At 41.1% G+C, this 20,669-nt stretch overlaps 1 protein-coding gene across 1 annotated transcript in view; it reads right to left on the reverse strand.

Annotated features, from left to right (window-relative positions):
- Positions 1–14,703: 14,703 nt before the first annotated feature.
- LOC308087376 (uncharacterized protein) overlaps positions 14,704–20,669 on the reverse strand; it is a 32,118-nt gene continuing 26,152 nt past the window's right edge. Inside the window, exons 5-6 of the mRNA XM_080431168.1 lie at positions 15,584–15,788; positions 14,704–14,771 (exon numbers count right to left, since the gene is read on the reverse strand). Coding sequence (XP_080287294.1) covers positions 14,762–14,771; positions 15,584–15,788 — 215 coding nt within the window. The 3' untranslated portion in view covers positions 14,704–14,761. The remainder of the gene's footprint in view (positions 14,772–15,583; positions 15,789–20,669) is intronic.

Here is a 20,669-nt window from a genome sequence, read left to right on the forward strand (position 1 = left end):
CCTTGCAGCCCCACCAACGTGCAGGCTAACCTACGGTGCCAGTCCAACGGCGTAGCGGTGACGTGGGAGCGGGCCAGCGGCGCCGTGTCCTACAGGGCCCACGGTGTCACGACCGACGGGAGCCACCAGGCCGAGTGCAACAACACCGTGACTCACTGTGACCTGAGCGCCATGCTCTGTGGGCAGACCTACAATGTGAGCGTGTTTGGCCTGGACGAGGCCTGCCACAGTGTGGAGAGCGACCGGGCCTATGTACACACAGGTAAAATGGGAGTGGTGGAAAAAGTACTCACATTGTTTTACTTAAAGGGATAGTTAACCCCCCAAAAAAATGTTTCTATCGATTAGTCACCCCATGGAGACTTGAATTCATGGATATTTTTTTGTTTTTGTCGCATTCCTAAGCCAATAATTTGATGACCCGCGGACCGGTAGGCAGCGGTTACGGTAGGAGACACAAAGGAGACTCTTTGTGTCTCCTACTGGAACCACTGCCGGTCATCAAATTATTGGCTTAGGAATGCGACAAAAACAAAAGAAATGTCCATGAATTCAAGTCTCCATGGGGTGACTAATCGATAGAAAAAAAAGTCATTTTGGGGGTGAACTATCCCTTTAAGTAAAAGTATCAATACTGCAATGTAGAAATACTCTGTTACAAGTAAATGTCCGGAATCCAAAATGTACTGGAGTAAAAGTGAGCAGTGATACTTTTATTCTTCACCTTTTTTAAAACTATTTAGACATATTATTGTCTATCTATCATTCATCTACATACTGTAAACCTTTAAGTATCACACAATCCACACCACACCACACCACCATCCCTCCACCTTCTGTCACTCTCTATTATATACTGTACCTCACCGCCTCCCTCTCTCCATCCAGCCCCTTGCCCGCCCCAGAACGTGGTTGTCGATGCACAGTGTGCGGTCCGCGCCTTTGCCGTCTCCTGGTCCGCGAACCCCGATGCCGAGTCCTTCCATGTGTCCGCGGTGGGCAGCTCCGGGCCACACTTCTCCTGTGACTCCAGCGCCACAGGCTGCTCCATAGTGGGCGTACCGTGTGGATACAGCTACAACATCACAGTTACCGCCGTCAGAGACGGGTGCGAGAGTGAACCCAGCGTCATAGTACAGACTTCCTCAGGTATGCTATGAACACAATAACACATTTAACCCATTCAATCCGGGAACGCATACCGTGTCTTTTTTAAGATTTCTTTGGCTATTCAAAAATAGCAGCTGTACAAGCTCATAGCGCGGCACGGAGTGCCGCGCTATGAGCTTGCAGATCTGCTATTTATTTATTTAAATCTTTGAGTATATGTTACAGGTACCAGGATCTGGCACCTAGTAGCAGATATATGTTACCTGGAAAACAGGTTAAAGTTGTGTATAAGAATTAGAGACAGAGAAACATGGTCTTGCTTCCACCGAGTCTCCTCAATTATGATTTATTTCACGTAAACACATTTCACAATAAACCCTAACTGTCTACTGTTTGCATTGTCCTTTTTACTTTCATGTATGTACCCAGCATTTAATACTGTATCCTTTTACTCAGCATAGCAATACTGCATTTTTACTGTCTATCTAGACATATATTGACATTTACTTGTTCATAAACCTTCACCACTACAGCAAAATCCAATAACCATTCTCTGTCATCATTCTGATCCAAAATACATTCAAAATCAACACATCATGTAACCTCTGTGTGTCTCTCTTATTTGCATTCAACACTTCCCAAATTCGTTTTGGTCATTAACTTGCATCTAAAGTGCATTCATATATATAAGATGCTCTAAGCACCATTAGGACTTGCATATATCAGTACCAGTAACACTACTAAATGAACATAATATTTACATCTGCATGTTTTACAGTTGCATGGTTTGAAACCATTTTCCCCAAAACCGTTTTTATCACTTGTTCAAAACACATTAAATAATAAATGGAGCCAGCCAGTATACAAATCAAAACACAAACCTAACAAAAAGAATGGACATGTGATACCCAGACACACACAATTAACGTGGCACCCGACAGAGCAACGTGGTGGACGCCATAGACCGCCGAAGTCTGACGTCATTTACACATCCTTTGTTTGTCTACCTGGTTCGCAGTTTTCCACCCCCGTTCTAAATCCCATAGACGTATTTAATATCGCGTCAAATAAGAACTGTGTTCCAAAAATAAACAAATGACCACGGCGTGTTGACTCTTATGGATATGAAGCATCAACTGACGGTGAGAAAACGCTAATGTTACTTCCGCCGAATTAGTTACATTTTCGCCAGAAACAGACTGTATCAAATATAAGTGACTGACTATCATAAACGATACAGAACCTCCTCCCTGACAATAACGCCGACACGCGGTGTTTATTTTTGGACCACAATTCTTATATGAGACGATTCTAAGATGACCCAATGTTATTCTCCATAGAGAAATTACTTCCGCAAACCTGGGGATGAACGAGTGACGTCAGGACTTCGGTGCTCTATTACAAACATTTCAAACAATGAGACATTTTCCAGTCACTCATTTTACACTTAAATTCGACCCAAAAGTAAACACAGTAAACTCCCGACGTTACATAAACAACAATAATCATTTCTGTGTGCTTTGTGAAGTATTACCCACCTGGAAAACAGGTTAAAGTTGTGTATAAGAATTAGAGACAGAGAAACATGGTCTTGCTTCCACCGAGTCTCCTCAATTATGAGAAGAACCAGCAACGCATGCGCACTAGACTACCTCAAAGACAATCTCAGTGGCAAAGCAGGTTGATACCATGGTGTTACACTGCCACCTATTGACCAAAGTTATTGTTGTTTTTGGTGAAAACATTATAAAAAGACACAACCTGGGTTTGAAAGGTAAAAAGAATACAAACACTTCTCAAAACACTGTGACACATAAAACAATCACACTAATGTGATGACACTTTAGTGGGCATCACATATATTTAAAGCAAACATTTTTAACTCAAATATTTGCTTCTGGGGGTCCCTGGAACAACATATTTTGAGATGGGGGTCCGCGGCCAAATACATATCATTTTGGGGGTCCTTGACATGAAAAAAGTTTGAGAACCACTGATATATAGCAGCGTAAGTAAAAAAAAAAACTGTTAGGATTTAGAAGACATTTGTAGAATCCCCTGAAGCAAAGATTTGAGTTACAAATGTTCGCTTTAAAAAATATATATATTTAAAGATTTGCACGAATTTTCACAAACAGAACATGAATGTTAAAAAATGCAATACAACCTTAACACTTGAACCTCTCTGCCTGCCTCACCAGCTCCATGTGTGCCAACAAGCCCGGTGGGCAGTCTCGACTGCGTTACCAACTCAGCCTGGCTGTCGTGGGACGGTTCCAAGGGGGCAGAGTCTTACACCGTGTTGGCTGCGGGGGTCGGAGGTCACAACGCGTCCTGCACATCCTCTGGGCTCTCTTGCAACGTTCCTGAATTGGAGTGCGGAACCCTTTACAGGCTTAAGGCATTAGGACTGTTTCAATATTTTTCCTGGCGCCCCCCCATTTAGTGCCGCGCCACCGTTTTCTGCCACAGCGCCACCTAGAGCCTGAAAAAAAAAAAAAAAAAAAAAAGGGTTTTTTTTTTTTTTTTTTTTTTTTTTTTCCAGGGGCATTGCAGGTGGTCTACCTGCGCAGCCTCTGCGGTCTACTGGTCGATCGCGATCGACGTAATGGGCACCCCTGCTTTACACGTTCTACATCACCGCTACCAACGCACACTGCTACAGCAACCACAGCGAGACCTTTGAACTTGAGACAGGTACGACAACTCACACTGCCACAGCAACCACACAGCACCACCTTTGAACTTGAGACAGGTGCTACAACTGGAACTCTAGTTTTCATGTGTGATAAAATAAAAAGTAACACTTGATTTGGTATATCTATCATACTATCTCATTCAGAAAGTTGGTGCCAGAAAAGCCTTATCCACTTTCAACTTGGTGTCCCTATTTTGGCCATGTCATTATAGGTGAAAAATGATAGGTGTAGCGCTTTTAGATCAGCTATTTTCACTGTGACTTTTTTTACTTCATATGGTGAAGTATAACATTGGGCTGGATAAAATATTTTAACCCAACTAACTGTACTTCTTTGTTGTGCTTTCTTAACAATAGTTTAATCCAGAATAGGCTGTAGTGGGTGTATGATGACAATTCAGACTAGAAAAGTGTGCTCCTTGCAATGTCAATCATTGGGGTGCAGCTGTCGGGACACAAGGAAGCTGAAGCTGTAGTAGAAATAAGAGATTGCACGACAGCATTTGGTGGTGGAAGCATGTTATGTGGCGCAGAAATATAATCTCCACCGCCTTTTCGGCCCGGCAGAGATAAATATCCACAGCCGTTATGAATGTTGTAATGTACTGAATAAATCCCCTATAGCCCGCCGCTGTCTCTGAAGACTAGAGCTTTCCCTATCTAAATTAAGCTTAGGGATCGACAGGGATACACAGTAATCAGTCATTAACCCTTTATACTTGGTGGACCGAGGTCCCCCAGGGCTCTATACTTGGTCCCCTCCTTTTTTCTCCCTACACCAAATTGTTGATGAGGTTGCTGCATGCACGGGACTTTAACATGATCTTTTTTCTCTACCACAGGCCCTTGTGCCCTACAAACGGTTGAAGTCTCCTTCGGATGTCACAGTGACAAGATTCTAGTTAGCTGGGAAGATACAGAGGAGACACCGCTCTATTTGGTAACTGCAGAGGGCCATGACCAGACCCTCATCTCCTGTAACAGCTCGTCCAATTCCTGTGAACTGCACAGTGTGCGCTGCGGCATGCAATACACCATCATCGTGTCAGCCTCCTCTGATAAATGCAGCGTGCTCAGGAGTCCTCCTAAGAAGATCAAAACAGGTAGAGTTGTGTTGGCTTAAGCACAGTACAGTGTTCATTTACAATGACATCACATAAATGGTCTGCATTATACAGCACTATGACTTGATAAGTCATAAGAGTGCTATTGGTAATATACTGTATTACACTTTTATTGGCAACTCAGTTATTGTACTTAATTGACATTGACACTGATTTTAAACAGTTAGACTTTTGTAGTTTTCTCTTTTGACCATGTTGAAATCATAATTATTTAATTGAATGTACTGGCTAGTTATGGTTCCAAGAGTTTTACAAATATTTTCATGAGAGAAATACGTACAAACCACTACTATTCTTTTAGCTTCCAAATCAAAATGATGTCTTTTATCAGAAAGCATGGCCTTTTTTTTCATTAATTCTCTGAAGTTAAAGGATCTACACCATGAATAAAAAAAAATTTTTTTATATTTAATATCAAATGGTGTATGTCCCTCAAACCTTTTCAAAAGGTTTGAGCCTATATCATCACTCAGATATACTCATCCCAAGTCAATTGTCTCTGGCTTATACAGCACTTTCAGCTGCAATACCAAAACGTCCTCTTGGGCAGGGGGGGGCTACTGAGCAATTCTGTCTCGCCAGCATCAATGCAATGGCAATGCAAGTGATGTCACTTGCATTGCCATTCTGAAATGGCCTGTTCAGACACGCCCATTCTGAAAATCTCTGAAATGAGAATGAATGACTGAATGTTAAAAAAAAAAATGTTTTGGGGTACAAGAGACACTGGGGAGCCCAAAAAATACTAAAAAAAAAACAAAAAATGAAATTCATGGTGTAGACCCTTTAATTCTTTTTTTGAAATACCAGGCTTTACTTTTGTCCATTTCCCCATTGCATTTCCCTACAGTGTGGTCTGCATTTGAGAATAAGCACTCACATATTTTTCCCTGTCATCATCTAATCAATAAACTGTGTTGTTTTTCTAGCACCTTGCGTCCCAGATTACGTGGAGGTGGTTGAATCGCGTGAAGACAACGGGGCCGTGGTGTCCTGGGCACACTCTGTGTCGGCCACATCCTTCCTGCTGACCGCCACAGGAAGGGATGGAGACGTTAAGACCTGCAACACCTCAGTGAACAACTGCACCCTGACCGACATGCACTGTGGCCAGCCGTATACCTTCAGCGTCATGGCCAGCGCAGGTAACTGCTCTACCCAGGCTAGTGCCGATGTCTCAATGAGAACAGGTGCAAAGAATAATCATATATTTTCCACAAAGTATAGTTCTGACTAGTCTGTGATTGCTATGCTGATGTTACACAGCAGCATTTGCCTGAAAAGCCCGGGGATAGAAGTATTCTTGATACTCTTAAAGTTTACCCATAGTAGTAGCCATTGCTAATGCTAATGTCTCTAAACTTGCAGACATCCAGCAATCGGAGGTTATTGTATTTCGCTGAAAAAAACGTTTTGATCTGGTTTGAAATTGAACAACTGAGTAGTTCAGTTCATTAAATTGGTAAATATTACTTGATAATGTGTATTTCTAGCTAGCTTTGAAAAAGTTGTTCATGTCTTTGTATTGTATTTTAGCACAAGCTAAACCGCTAAGCTGACGGAAAAAACATGAACTAGTGAAAATTAGCCTCGCGTGGCCAGACTATATCACTGCGTGGAGGGCAATTTTTTTTTGCACTGGCGGATTCGTCTGGTCCCAGGCTAAGTGAAAATAGCCGCGACGTGTAAGCTTGTAGATCGGCTATTTTCACTAGTTTGGGTCCCGGGGAGACATAAAATGTCTCTTTTGGGTCTCGAGCTAAAAAGATTTGGGAACCACTGCTCCGATGTGTGATGTGGGGTCTTTCTGTCCCGGTCTCCTATAGTGCCCTGTGAGCCCACCGGCCTGTCAGTGGACCTTCAGTGTGAGGGAGCGTACAGTGGGAAACCAACTCTGCTGTGTTGTCCTGGGATGCCAGCGAGGGCTCAGTGGAGTACTTTGGCTGTGCCCAGTCTGCAAACGGAGACATGCTCTACTGTGACAGCGCGGACACGACCTGCACCATCCCGGGCCTGGAGTGCGGTGGCTTTTACAACTTCTCCGTCGAAGCCTCTGGCCACACTTGTAACAGCTCATTAGCTGAACCTGTGCTGTCAGGAGCAGGTGAGTGTTCAGACTGAACAGCCTTAAAGGAGAATTCCGGACAAATTAAGTGTTATCTTTGATGTCTCGTTACTCACCTACCGATGTGAAAAGTAGCGTTCTTTTTTTTCATATATTCCCCTGTCGTAATTTTTTAAACCCCCTCCGTTGTCATAATGGGAGCGCGTGGCTAAGGGAAATTCGTCTATTATAACCGACGCAAAGTTGTTTTTTTCACTACTAGTATTCATAGTAGAGTCTCATGATAGTCAAACATGCGTTGAAACTATCTGCGAGGCTGCCGTCAATGGCGAACGATTTAACACTGGTTGCTTGTTTCCAGATTCTGGCAACACGAGTTGCCAGGTTCTGGAAGAAACAAGCAACCAGTGTTAAATCGTTCGCCATTGACGGCAGCCTCGCAGATAGTTTCAACGCATGTTTGACTATCATGAGACTCTACTATGAATACTAGTAGTGAAAAAAACAACTTTGCGTCGGTTATAATAGACGAATTTCCCTTAGCCACGCGCTCCCATTATGACAACGGAGGGGGTTTAAAAAATGACGACAGGGGAATATATGAAAAAAAAGAACGCTACTTTTCACATCGGTAGGTGAGTAACGAGACATCAAAGATAACACTTAATTTGTCCGGAATTCTCCTTTAAAGGCTATCAATTACACACGCCATGAAACCTTGAACTCATGGAGATGTTTGTTTTTTGTCGCGTTTCCTAAGCCAATAATTTGATGACCGGTGGAAAGATGCTAATGTCTCCGGTAGGAGACTCAAAGTTGACACTTTGACTCTCCTACCGGAACCGGAGTCTCCGACAGGAGCCGCCGCCGGTCATCAAATTATTCTCTTAGGAATGCGACAAAAACAAAAAAATCTCCATGATTTCAAGTCTCCATAGGGTATGTAATAGATAGAAATTCTGGGGGTGAACGATCCCTTTAATACACAGCTACAGTATAATACAGAAAATGTATCCAATATACCATTAATACGTGGCTAAATTTGCCACTATTAGGATTATAATTTTGTGTCCTGTGTGGTAATTACACTTAATCGATACAGTACATAACAAGGGGATCCACATATTTGCTGTAACTGGTACAGTAGGCTATGTGATGCTGGTTGGAGTTAAGTCCTGTATCAGTTTGGTCTTACAAAGCAGTGATCAGGAAGTGTATTTAACCGGTGTATTTGTCCAGTGTACGAGTGTAGTATATTACTATTTTTTTTAAATGATGGAAATAATTGTGTAGTGGAGTACAGTAATACAGTTATGGTTCTCAAAGCCCCCCCAGAGGTTCCTGTGAGGGTTCTAGGTGGTCCCAAGCAAAATTACTTAAAGGTAGGGTAAGTGATTTGCGTTGGTTAAAATAATTGTTAAATAGCTCTATATTCTGATAGTACTCATTGCTATAGAGTGTTTGTTCAGTATTAGGAGTCTCCCTGTCTTTCCACCTCTTTATTAAACAGAAAATGCATTTTCGTTTCAGTTTCATTTCCAATTTTATCCAACCAGGACAGAGAACTCAATCAGGATACAGATTAAACAAGTGAAATTGGAAGTGATGACACTAAGAAATTAGCAGAAAAAAATGGAACTGGAACACTATACAAATTAAGCTTAAAAATGGGTACTTTCTCCTGATTGGCTGAGATTTTGACACCTACCGAATTCTTTTTTCTTCTGTTTATTAAAGAGCTGGAGACAGGGAGACATATGTTACTGAAAAAACACTCTATAGCAATGATTACTATCAAAATATAGTATTTTAACCTTTTTAACAAAATACTTTTTGTTTTAACCAAAAAATATCACTTACCCTACCTTTAATATAGCATCAACATGAGTTTAACCACTTTAACACTATTTTTGAAAAATGTTGAACAATTGAAAACATTTTTAACAACAGATCTTCTCTTATGGGGGTCCCTGGCCCAACATCTTTCAAGATGACGGTCCACGGTCAAATACATATCAATTTGGGGGTCCTTGACATGAAAATGTTTGAAAACCACTGCTATAGATAATTGTGTACCTACCTACTTAATATACATTCCCAAGGCGAACCCATATGGCTTCTTAACGAGCGTTGTCCACAAAAAAGCTCTTACATACCGCTAAAATTGCATTTCTTCTCCGCAGGTCCCTGTCCTCCGACAACGATCACTACCCGACTGCAGTACATAGACCATCGGCAGTGGATTCGAATCTACTGGGAGCAAATCGACTGCGACGTCGAATACCAAGTGGAGCTGACCGGCCGCATCCAAAATGACCCACAGCAGCAGATCAAGTCATGTCCTACTGGGTGGACAGGGTGTACTTTGAGATCCCGTTGCCTTGCAGCACAGCCTACAGCCTGACGATTCGTTCCAGAAACTCGGCCGGGACTAGCGAGCCATCCGCACCCATTACTGGGATAACAGGTATGATGCCACAGCTCGATTCATTCTGTAGAGAAAACCCTGTGTATACACGGGGGGAGTGATCGATGTTGAACTGTACACAAAAACCATAAGCTCAAAGTTGTGGTTACTGTATGTGGCAGGCAGTGGTGGGAAAAAGTACTCAAATGTTTGACTTAAGTAAAAGTATCAATACTGCAATGTAGAAGCTGTTACTTAAGTGAAAGTCCGGAATTCAAAATTTACTTGAGTAAAAGTACAAAAGTATTGGTATCAAAATATACTTTTGGGGCTGCCATAGCTGAGTGGTTAGTGAGCCCGCCTAGGGAGCCAGAGGCCCTGGTTGCCCCAGGTACGATTCCAGGCCAGGCCAGCAAATGTGTCGATTAAATGAAATTTGTCCCTGAGCAAGACTCTTAACCCCTAATTGCTCACAGGCCCTCATTGGCAACAAGACCGCAAGGACTTTCACGAACGGACCTGTTAAAGGAATTATCCTTATCCTTACTAAAAGTACTAAAATGTTTGAAAATAGCAGATCTACAAGCTCACAACGCGTCGCCATGCGACGCGTTGTGAGCTTGTAGATCTGCTGTTTTCAAATAGCCTAGGTATAAAATAGGGCTAAAGTGGTTAATGTATCTTTCATAACGTAATCATTTATATCTGCAAAGTAACTAGTAACTAAAGTTTTCAAATAATTGTAGTGGAGTAAAAGTACAATATTTGCCTCCGAGATGTAGGAGTAGAAGTAAAAGTATAGACAATTGGAAATACTCCACTAAAGTAAAAGTACCTCAAAATTGTACTTAAGTACAGTACTTGAGTAAAAGTACTTAGTTACTTTACACCACTGCATGTTTCCTGGGTGAAAACATTCTAAAGCCGGTGTGCCAATCAAGCGGGAAAGCTTCCGGTCTTAAAAACCAAGCCAATGCGGAAGTGTCTTAGACCTGCATTCTATGTCATGGCCAGGGGGCCAGGGCCAGGTTTTTGCCACTGGTAGCAAAAACAAGTCTGATTGGATGTGAGAAAACGTGAAAATGAAAAGTCCCTTTTGCTGCAGCCCATCACTCTCTAGATCTGCCGTTAACAGAATTCATATAATTTCTTTCCCAGCTCCCTGCGCTCCACGGGGTGCGTCATACAGCGGCACCGTGCTGTCATGGGACGCTTCTGTGTTCGCCACCCACTACACCGTCTACGACATGGCGGGGGCAGGTCGCGTGGTGCTGTGCAGCACCACTGAACTTTCATGCAACCTGGCTGATGTAGTGATTGGCACGACAGCACTGACAGCCAGCAACGACATGGGAGAGAGTCATCCTACCACAGATATCGCAGGTCAGTTGACAGGACGTGTTCTTTAGGTAGAGCTGGAATACCAGCTCAGTGCCAGAGGCCATTTACACCTCTATTACACACATGACAAGCGCTAACTCCATTATAAAAAAATATGGAAGTGGACTGAAAGAGAATCTTGAGTCAGTATCACGTTCATTTTATAACACATATTTTTCTAACAACTTCAATGCTCAGAAACAATGGGTAGTGTATTTCATATTGTCCAACAATCATTTTATCAATCAATTTAAAGACGATTCAAATGAGTAACTGGTGTCCTAATCACCTCCCTCAGGTCCAGGAAATCGCAGAAGAAGAGAATTGCCTGACGGTATGGTTGAAATGGAAGCCTCTCTCCAGAATAAGAGTAAGTCCATTATTACACTCAAACCCTTGTTTTGTCTCTTAAACATAACCATGTTAATGCTGTGTGGTTTTTATCAGATGGAGGCAAAGATTGTGGAGTATTTTAAGGTATATTTAAGGTCAATTCAGTAACACATTTTCATTTACGCTCCTCGTCCTTCCAGATCTGGAGATCCCAACGGGGTTGACGTTATCCGTCACTTCCATCTATGTGAAGTGGACACCAGTGGTGGACGCAACGGACTACATCGTCATAGTTAAAAAGGGAGGCACCCCGGGATTGTTCAAACTGGTAACGGTCGTGGGCCAAGACTCTTGCACAGTTGACGACCTTGAATCATCAACCAAATACTGTGTGAGCATCAAGGCCAAGAACGCCATGCAGGACAGCACTATTTCGACATCAACGTGCATAACTACCGAGACTACGATGTGAAAGCCCCCCCCACTCACTTAAATGGACATTGGACTTAGCAGGGCAACCAGTGACAATAAGCAAAAATGATTTTGTCTTCTCACTGAAGTCTGTAACAGAGTATTGTTACTGGTTCAAGTTAATGTTATATAAAACTGTAGGAAATCTCATAATATATCTCATTGGCCACTGTTAACTACTAAAATGCTATATATATATATATTTCGATGAACTTGAAAGCTGAACTTTTAATGTTTGGGTTATGTCTACTGTATGTGACAAAATTGAGATAAAACCTGAGATGTACCTATAGATTGGAATTTTCACAAATCATTGTTACTTTTAGAAATGGGTTGTATTCACTCTCATAACTGTGGTTGGTAATATATAGCAGCATGTCATGTTATAGCTCTCAGAATAAGTATTGCTGAAATTGTTTGTATTTATCGTAAATTGTTTCATTTTTACGCGGGCAAAAATAAGACTTTCTGTACATCTTAGATTCTCCAGCTGATTGTTTGATCAAATCATATACGCAGAATAAATTAAAAGTAGTTGTAGTGGAAGCAAATAAAGTGGTAATTTATGTTATTATTTTTAAACCATTCAGTATATTTTCTGATGTACTATATGCCTTTTCTCATTGTGTGAAAACTAACAGAGATCTTTTTTATCATGCCCAGAAATGAAGGAATGAATGGTCTGTGAAACATTAAAATAGATTTTCCTCATGAGCACTAGTGTTGTGAAATTTCCCTTTTGCACAGTGTGTATGTGCGTGCGTGCATGTGCGTAAATGTGATGCATGGCTGGGCATACATGGCACATACCCCTGGGCCAACAAGCAAGCTGAAATGGGGTGTCAATATAATGTATGGGTGTCAATATATAAAAAAATAATGTACATTTTTAGAAATTTAGAAAGACATATTTAATAGACCAACCACCATGCATATTTATTATGATGAGTTTTGAAAGTTTCATGATCCCAAAATTCATAACATTTTCTCAATTCATATATGTAACCCTTCAATTAAAGCGACCAAAAACATCTAAACTGGAGTTAAGCGTTTTTCACCGGACAACAGTCCTTGTCCTTTTTATGCCCATGGAGATCTCTGTATGTCAGTCCTTATCCCTTTTATGCCCATATATGGAGATCTCTGATGTCATCAGTATATGCCCATATATGGAGCTGACTGATTTGTTTGCTGACGTCATGACGACACATTGAGATTGGACAACACTCTCCTCAGGGTTCCTTGAGGGGTTTCTAAATGGACCCTTACAGGTTTTAATTCTCAGAGTGTACAAATGGAACCAAATGCATTATGAACCATTTGCATTATGTTCATAGATAGATAGATAGATAGATCTATTTTTTATTAAATCATGTTGCAAAAAGAATCCGCTGTTGCATTATGGGGAATGGCAGTTTTAAATTGTTTGTGAATGGCACTCGCATGGCCCTCGGCCAATCAACAATTTTGAGCAATCTAACTATGAAACCCTTATTTTCAACAGTTTTATGGGTATCTTATATGTAGCATACTTTAACTATCTACAAAAAACAAACTAAATTGATTAGGCTGGTAAATATGTGTGTGTGCACAAAGCATTAGGATTAACAGGACACAAAGTGATGTTTCACAAACAAATGGACAACTCTGACAGATTCAGATACAGTGGTTACACCCATGCATGAGAACAGTTTCAGAATGGAACCAGGGAGGAAAGCTTTTAACATAAACAATTCCACCCACTGCCTCCTCAATACAAGGAAAGGTTTTAACAGACAATCAAAACCACCGGTGCATCTCAGCCACAGTCCCACACTTGTTCTGCACTTTCAGGGACCCACCTCGGGTTGTGTACAAACAACCACCACCCAGTCCTGAGGTCATGTCGGAAAATAAACCCGACTCAGGGAAGTTGTGTTCACCCACAACAGATCGCCCTGGTTCAAATATACTGCCAAATGATAAGCGCATAAAAATGATCAAAAGTCAAAGGCGTCGTCCAGCAAACTGTTGTTTCTTCATAATGTCCCTGTGTCAAAATCGCACATATTTAGCAAAACTACCAGAGGCCTAAAAAAACACAACTGTTGAAGAGTACTGTAACGACGTTATTAAATATTGTTGCTGTGACTTCTATGGTGGCCTTGCATCAGTGTACTTAAGATAACACATTAACCCATTTAGATCGGGAAGGCATCTGACTGTCATTTTTAGATTTATTTCGCTATTAAAAAATAGCAGATCTACAAGCTCATAGCACGGCACTCGCTGGGTGATTGGCTGCCCTTACAGAGAGTGAGACAGATAGATGTATCTATAAAGAAAGCATCACATGGATGCACCTGGGACGTATCATCAGTGTTGTAGCCTGGGGTCATCGGGTGTTTCGGGTCTCGCAACAACATACACCCTCGCCCAGGTGACCCAGCCAGGTGACCCAGATCAAGCCCCGACTTACGTCCCAGTAGCTACCCACGGTCAGTCCTATTATGGAAAGACAGGGCCACTCCGGAACTACTCTGCCGGGACTGGGGACGGCTCTGGCACGTGGAGGGACTAGGCTCTGTGGGTGGCCTCCTGGCTGGGCTCCTCCTTCGTCTCACCGGGTCCAGGACCTAAGCGTTGCACCAGACTCCCCCGATCCAAGTGGTCACCAAACTATTCCTGGTTGTCACGTAGTCTAATTCCTATGAGCCCTCAAACCTCACATAGAAATGACAAAACGTTTGTCCTGCTCAAATTATTTATTGCTGTAAATATTGTTACAAACATGGCTCTGGCGGTACAGAAATGTAATTGAACAGGCCAATAAATAACAGCAATTAACAATGCCATTACTTTTCAAAAAAAAAATCTATGCAGCTTTGGGACCTGGTCATTCAGTGTCAGGAAATATGTCAAAACTACTGAATATTCCCATAGCTGTCTTTTGCGAACGTTTTACATAACTGACAGAAAAAGAAATCTCAAGTAATCGTTCAGCATCATTATAAACTCAAGTGAAAACTTATACGCACATCATAAACTGAGGAAATAAATTGTAAGGGTTAAAGTACAAAAGTCAAACTTTATCACATATTATATTTTTAATGAACACTTTCCTATTGTGAAAGTCTGGAAAAAGACTGTAATTGTAGTGAAACATGACTGATATATGACTGGACGCACTGTCTTCATGTGGTTCTGAGAAAGAGAGAGAGAGAGAGAGAGAGAGAGAGAGAGAGAGAGAAAAAATGAACATATTACCCAGTAGTAGTTATCAATATTGTATCTATAAGTGTTGTATTTTCCTTGTTTTAATGACCTAACTAATTAAACTTTAAACACTTCTCCAATCTATAAAATTATAATAGCTGATCTACAAGCTCACAATGTGTAGCGACACGTTGAGATCTTGCAGATTTGCTATTTTCGCCAAATATTCACCTATTTTCCCATAATGTTCAACTATTATGACATGCCCAGAATAGGAAGGCTAGAGTTCATATGGCTAAACCATATTGTATACTTTAAATGTTAGTATTGTGTGTAAGTAGCACAAATGGCTGATCTACAAGCTCGCAACGGGACAATATTATCATCACTATATTAATATTGAGGTATTTGGTCGATTATTGTGAAATTTATTTTTGTCCATTAGGCCCTGCCCTAGTAAATAAGCAGGCTGATACACTGACAGCCACCAGAGAGCCATGTGTCACAATGCTCTGAGACAGTTAGTGCTAGATTAGATGGATCAGAGGGAGGGGAGCACTCGTTTTGTTTCACTCTCAACCTAATAAAGAATGGTTTTACATGCATGACTTCTTCATTAACTCATGGAATGCCTCTTGACCAATCAAATAACTCGACAGGAACCAACTGTTGCATAAACCTAAATATATCAAGATCATGGTCAAAAGGTGAACTGGGCTCAGTGCCAGCAGGTGGGGAGCAGCATGAGTCAGATTAGTGTAGCTCTAAATGTTTTATGGTGTAGTTTGTGGCGTCCTTACCTGTCACAAGACCCACCACTGCCTGACTCTACTGCTCCTGTCCCAGTGCTGTCCATGGTCTCTGCAGGGTAGGAGGACCTCTCATCCTGGTAAGGTTTGGACCTGAAGGTGAAATCTTTGTCTTTACTTTTGGACCCTTTGGGCCGGCCTGCCCCCTTCTTCTTGGACTTGTTGTCACCCTTCACTCCCAGCAATGAATGAACCTCTGTACAGAAAATGATACACAATCCAATGAAATTACTCAAACACTATATAACAATGATTGCTCTAGGAATGTTTAGAAATTTAACTTAAACCCTATTTAAAGTAAATTCTGTCAATCTCAACATCAACAATAATAATAATATAGAGATGGTCCGATCAATCGGCCATGGATCGGATAGGCCCGATATCAATGAAAATAATTTCATCTGTCATTCCGATAAATAGGCCAATTAACCGATCCGATCATGACTTATATATGTCAAGAGTTTGATATCACTCCGGATCCGAAGGTGGCGGTGAAACGCTGGCTGAATAACAGCCGCCTTAAAAGAAGGAAGAAGTGTTTGTTATGATCTCGCTGCACTGCTCTGCTGCACGCAGCCACGCACGCAGGTTTGAAAATGTCCGCGGTGTGGAACTTCTTTACAGTGTGTGAGACCGATGCGACACACGCTATGAAAAAAACGACAACGCTGAAATCTGTTGCGCACAGAAAAAAACATTCACTCAGTCTCTCTGTGTGTGTGTGTGTGTGTGTGTGTGTGTGTGTGTGTGCGCGCGCGCTCGTTGTGCCTCGTTAAAAAAAAGAATCCAGCAAACACAGCCCAAATAAAGTAGTCCATTGAAGTAGATAGGGACAACACTTATTGTCAAGTTAAGCACAACATTTTAGATCCCTTTAGAGAGTTTAAAACTATCAATTCCAGCGGAGTTTGGTGTTAGCAGCTAGCACATAGCAATGACATATGGTACGTTTTTGCCTTGAATATTCATGAAAGGCAGAGTGACATGTTTTTTTTATTTGCCTTGAAAACAATGAAAGGCATACAATGTTGCTATACTCAGTATGCCAAAATGGTATGGCTTTCATTCAGACAGTATGGCATACTCCTGGGTCCTGGCACCCACTAACTACATTGAAAACCTAACATCACTGTTACTGCTTAGATCAGGAGTTATTTTGTTGCATTGGAATTGCTGAGGTTTTAGACATATTTTAGTTTGTTCAAGACAGTATATTTAAATGTAATATTTTGTGGATTTAGTTTACTCGTTTTGAACCAATGCTGCACTCATTTGACTTGTGATTTAAAAAAGCCTTATAAAAAAATAGAAATGTACTTTTACTTTTACTTGTACTTAAGTATTTTTAAAAGCATGTACTCTAAAGCAAGTACTTTTTTACTCTTACTTGAGTAACATTTTGACTGAGCTACTTTTAGTTGTAGTGGAGTAAATGTAACCAGGAGTACTCTGTAGGACTACTCTTACTCAAGTACTGGGGTCGAGTACTCTGTCCACCTCTGGGCCTGGACGACCAGCCAATACATGCATGAGTGAATGAATTAATAAATAAAAAAGTTAAATAAAATACAAAAAGTTAAAAAATATAAAAAATTATATTGCGCCACATGATCGGATCGGTGATCGGTATCGGATGATCAGACTTGATCGGATCGGTGATCAGTTTTAAAAAAACTGATAATATTGCGCAACATGATCGGATCGGACCGGTATCGGATGATCAGATTTGAAAATGATCGCATCGGTGATCGGTTTAAAAAAACCTGATCGTACCATCTCTATAATAATATTAATAATACATATTTGTTCCCTCTCTCTTACCGTCACTGGGCCCCCCATGCAGTTCAATGGTGGAGGTTCTGCTCTTCTTTTTAACAGGGTCTCCATCAGAGGAGGACTGTTGCTGTTTCTTATCTGCTGGCAGAAACACAAATGAAAAGGAATTTTGTAAATATATTATTGTTATTATAATAGAAATGCACATCATTTAGAGATTTGGGTAAAGGTATGACATTTGGGAACAGGGAATAGCTTAAAAATAAAGTGCAATGACAACACAATAAAAACAAACAAATGAAATGATTTAAAAAAAAAGTGTGTGTGTGTGGGGGGGGGGGGGTTGGGGGGGTACAGTACAGTTTATGATGAGCGACATATTAATTGTGTTGATTTAATTTGGTCATGTTGACATCATCAGATTGTGTAATTCCATTGCTTTAGAATTCAGGACTTGTCACTGTCATGTTGGATTACAATGAATGATAATATTGTTGCTGACTGGCAGAAACCTTGTATCTCCATTCAGTATCACATCTGTTTGCTTTTTTGCTCTATTTTATACCATGTTGTAAGACACAGTTTCACAAAGTAAGATTTCATCTTAAGCATAAAACAAAAAGCTAGAGATAGAGCTGTATTTTTACCTGTATGAGTCTTCATGTGTGTCTTCAGATGACCCATTCTAGTAAATCCTTTGGCACAAACTGTACAAGTAAAGGACTTTTCCCCTGTATGAGATCTCATGTGTTTCTTTAGATTTCCCATTTCAGAAAAGCCTTTGGCACAAACTGTACAAGTGAAGGGCTTTTCCCCTGTATGAGATCTCATGTGTTTCTTTAGATCTCCCATTTGAGAAAAGCCCTTGGCACAAACTGTACAGGTGAAGGGCTTTTCTCCTGTATGACTCCTCATGTGTATCTTCAGATTATCCGTTTTAGTAAAGCCTTTGGAACAAACTTTACAAGTAAAGGGCTTTTCCCCTGTGTGAGTCCTCATGTGTCTCTTCTTATCTCCCATTTGAGCAAAGCCTTTGGAACAAACTGTACAAGTGAAGGGCTTTTCCCCTGTATGACTCCTCATGTGTATCTTCAGATTATCCGTTTTAGTAAAGCCTTTGGAACAAACTTTACAAGTAAAGGGCTTTTCCCCTGTGTGGGTCCTCATGTGAGTCTTCAGCTCATTCATTCGAGCAAAGTCTTTGGCACAAACTGTACAAGGAAATGGCTTTTCCCCTGGATGTGATCTCATGTGTGTCTTCAAATTATCCATTCGAGCAAAGCCCTTGGCACAAACTGAACAAGAAAAGGGCTTTTCCCCAGTGTGAATCCTCATGTGTCGTTTTAGTTGTCTCATTTGACCAAAGCATGTGCCACACTCTGTACAATTGAAGCTTGTCTTTGCTGTGTGAATCCTCATGGATGGAGTTTGTTTGGGTGATTTCAGGTCCTGGGACAGCTTGCTGCTGAAAGATAATCTTTTTCCTTCCAAATTTCTTGTCTTGTGTGATTTCAATGTGTTTAAAGCTGACTGATCTTCCCTGGTCTCCTTCCACTCATCAGTGTCATGTTCAGAACAGTGTGAAGAGAGGAGCTGGCCATCACTAGTTGGTTGTGATGTTCCACAGTCCTCTACATCAGCTTGTGTTTTCATGTGTTCAGTTGAGGTGCTGGCTAGAGGCTCTGTCTCTCTGTTTTCATCCTCTTCTTCATGTTTTACTGCTAGTAATATCAACATCGACTCAGCAGCCTCCTCTGGACTTTGAAGTAGCTCCTGCTGTTCCTCTTTAATCTGTGGAGGCTCTGGTTCCACCTGGACCAGACTGGAGTTCCACTCCCGCTGTTCTAAGGAAACCTCCTCTTTACACACAGGGAGGTGCAGGAAGTCTAGACAAAAGATAAAATGAGAGTAAACCACTGAATGTTTGAACTTAACATTTTAGTTGGTTCTAGAGCTGGCATTCCTTTGGTCAAAGGTTTGATTCTAGTGAGAGTTGTGATACCAATGTTATATTGAACAGACCATAAGCCAGGAGGCCAAACTCATTTAGGTCGCAATCTGATTGGGCAAAATTCTACTTCATGTGACCACTTGTGCGTGCGTCAATGCACACATGCTGCGGGGATACACGTGCAAAACAGCATCTGACACACTAAGATATGTGTCTGGGACAGTATATTTCACTGCAAAGACTGAGTGACTGAAAAATAAAGCCTCCTTGAACCGTAATTCACAAAAACATCTGTTTGTATATCGATACTTGTGCCTGATCCACCACTCATTAGCGTCATTGCATCAGCAGTGTTATCTGACATTACGTTAATATGGTATTTATAGCTCCTGTACCACTAATTAATCACGTGCACAACAAGCTCAATGCAGACTGAAACTATTTTGTCCATGTTGTAATTATTCCCATGAGCAACACACACAGACAGCTAATTTGATTTGAAAGGCACCAATGCTGTCGTAGTATTCTGTAACAACTCTGTTGCAGCCTTACATGTTAATGTTTAACACGTTTAAGTGATCTATTATATTCACCAAGCTGCCAGTGAGGGGGAGAGATAGTGGCCAGAGAGCAGCATCAGAGTGGTTTTCCGTACAGATATAAAGTAGATTATCAATGATCATGAGTCATTTCCCCCCAAAACACACTGCGTATTGAACTCCTTTGGTGGCTGTGCTTCAGATTGATCAACAAATAAGTTGAATGTGTTTTTCTTTCTTTCTTTTTTATATACATATATCAACAAATCAACACCAAAAAATTATATATATTTTTTTATATAGTTGACCAAATTGATTAGTCTGATTAACCACTAAAGCTCTACTTTAAACTTTGTCATAATGGTGTTGTTCAAAAATACAAAAAGAATAGCAGATCTACAAACTCTCTACAAGCTCACAACAGGTCATGACACGACACATTTTGACTGAGCTGGAGATCCAGTGGAGATTAATGATGTAACTAATTTTATTTTCACAATGAAGATTTTTAAAGAGAGGAAATGCATTACTCACTTGCTTGTGTTTTCATGTGTTCAGTTGAGGTGCTGGCTAGAGGCTCTGTCTCTCTGTTTACATCATCATCTTCATGTTTCACTGCTAGTAATGTCAGCGTTGACCCAGCAGCCTCCTCTGGTCTTTGAAGTAGCTCCTGCTGCTCCTCTTTAATCTGCAGAGCCTCTGGTTCCTCCTGGACCAGACTAGTATTCCTCTCCTGCAGCTCAACGTAAACCTCCTCTTCACACACAGGGAGGTGCAGGAAGTCTAGACAAAAGATCAAATCAGAGTAAAC

This window comes from Gymnoscopelus braueri, assembly GCF_963280865.1.
Source record: "Gymnoscopelus braueri genome assembly, chromosome: 6".
Taxonomy (NCBI): Eukaryota; Metazoa; Chordata; class Actinopteri; order Myctophiformes; family Myctophidae; genus Gymnoscopelus; species Gymnoscopelus braueri.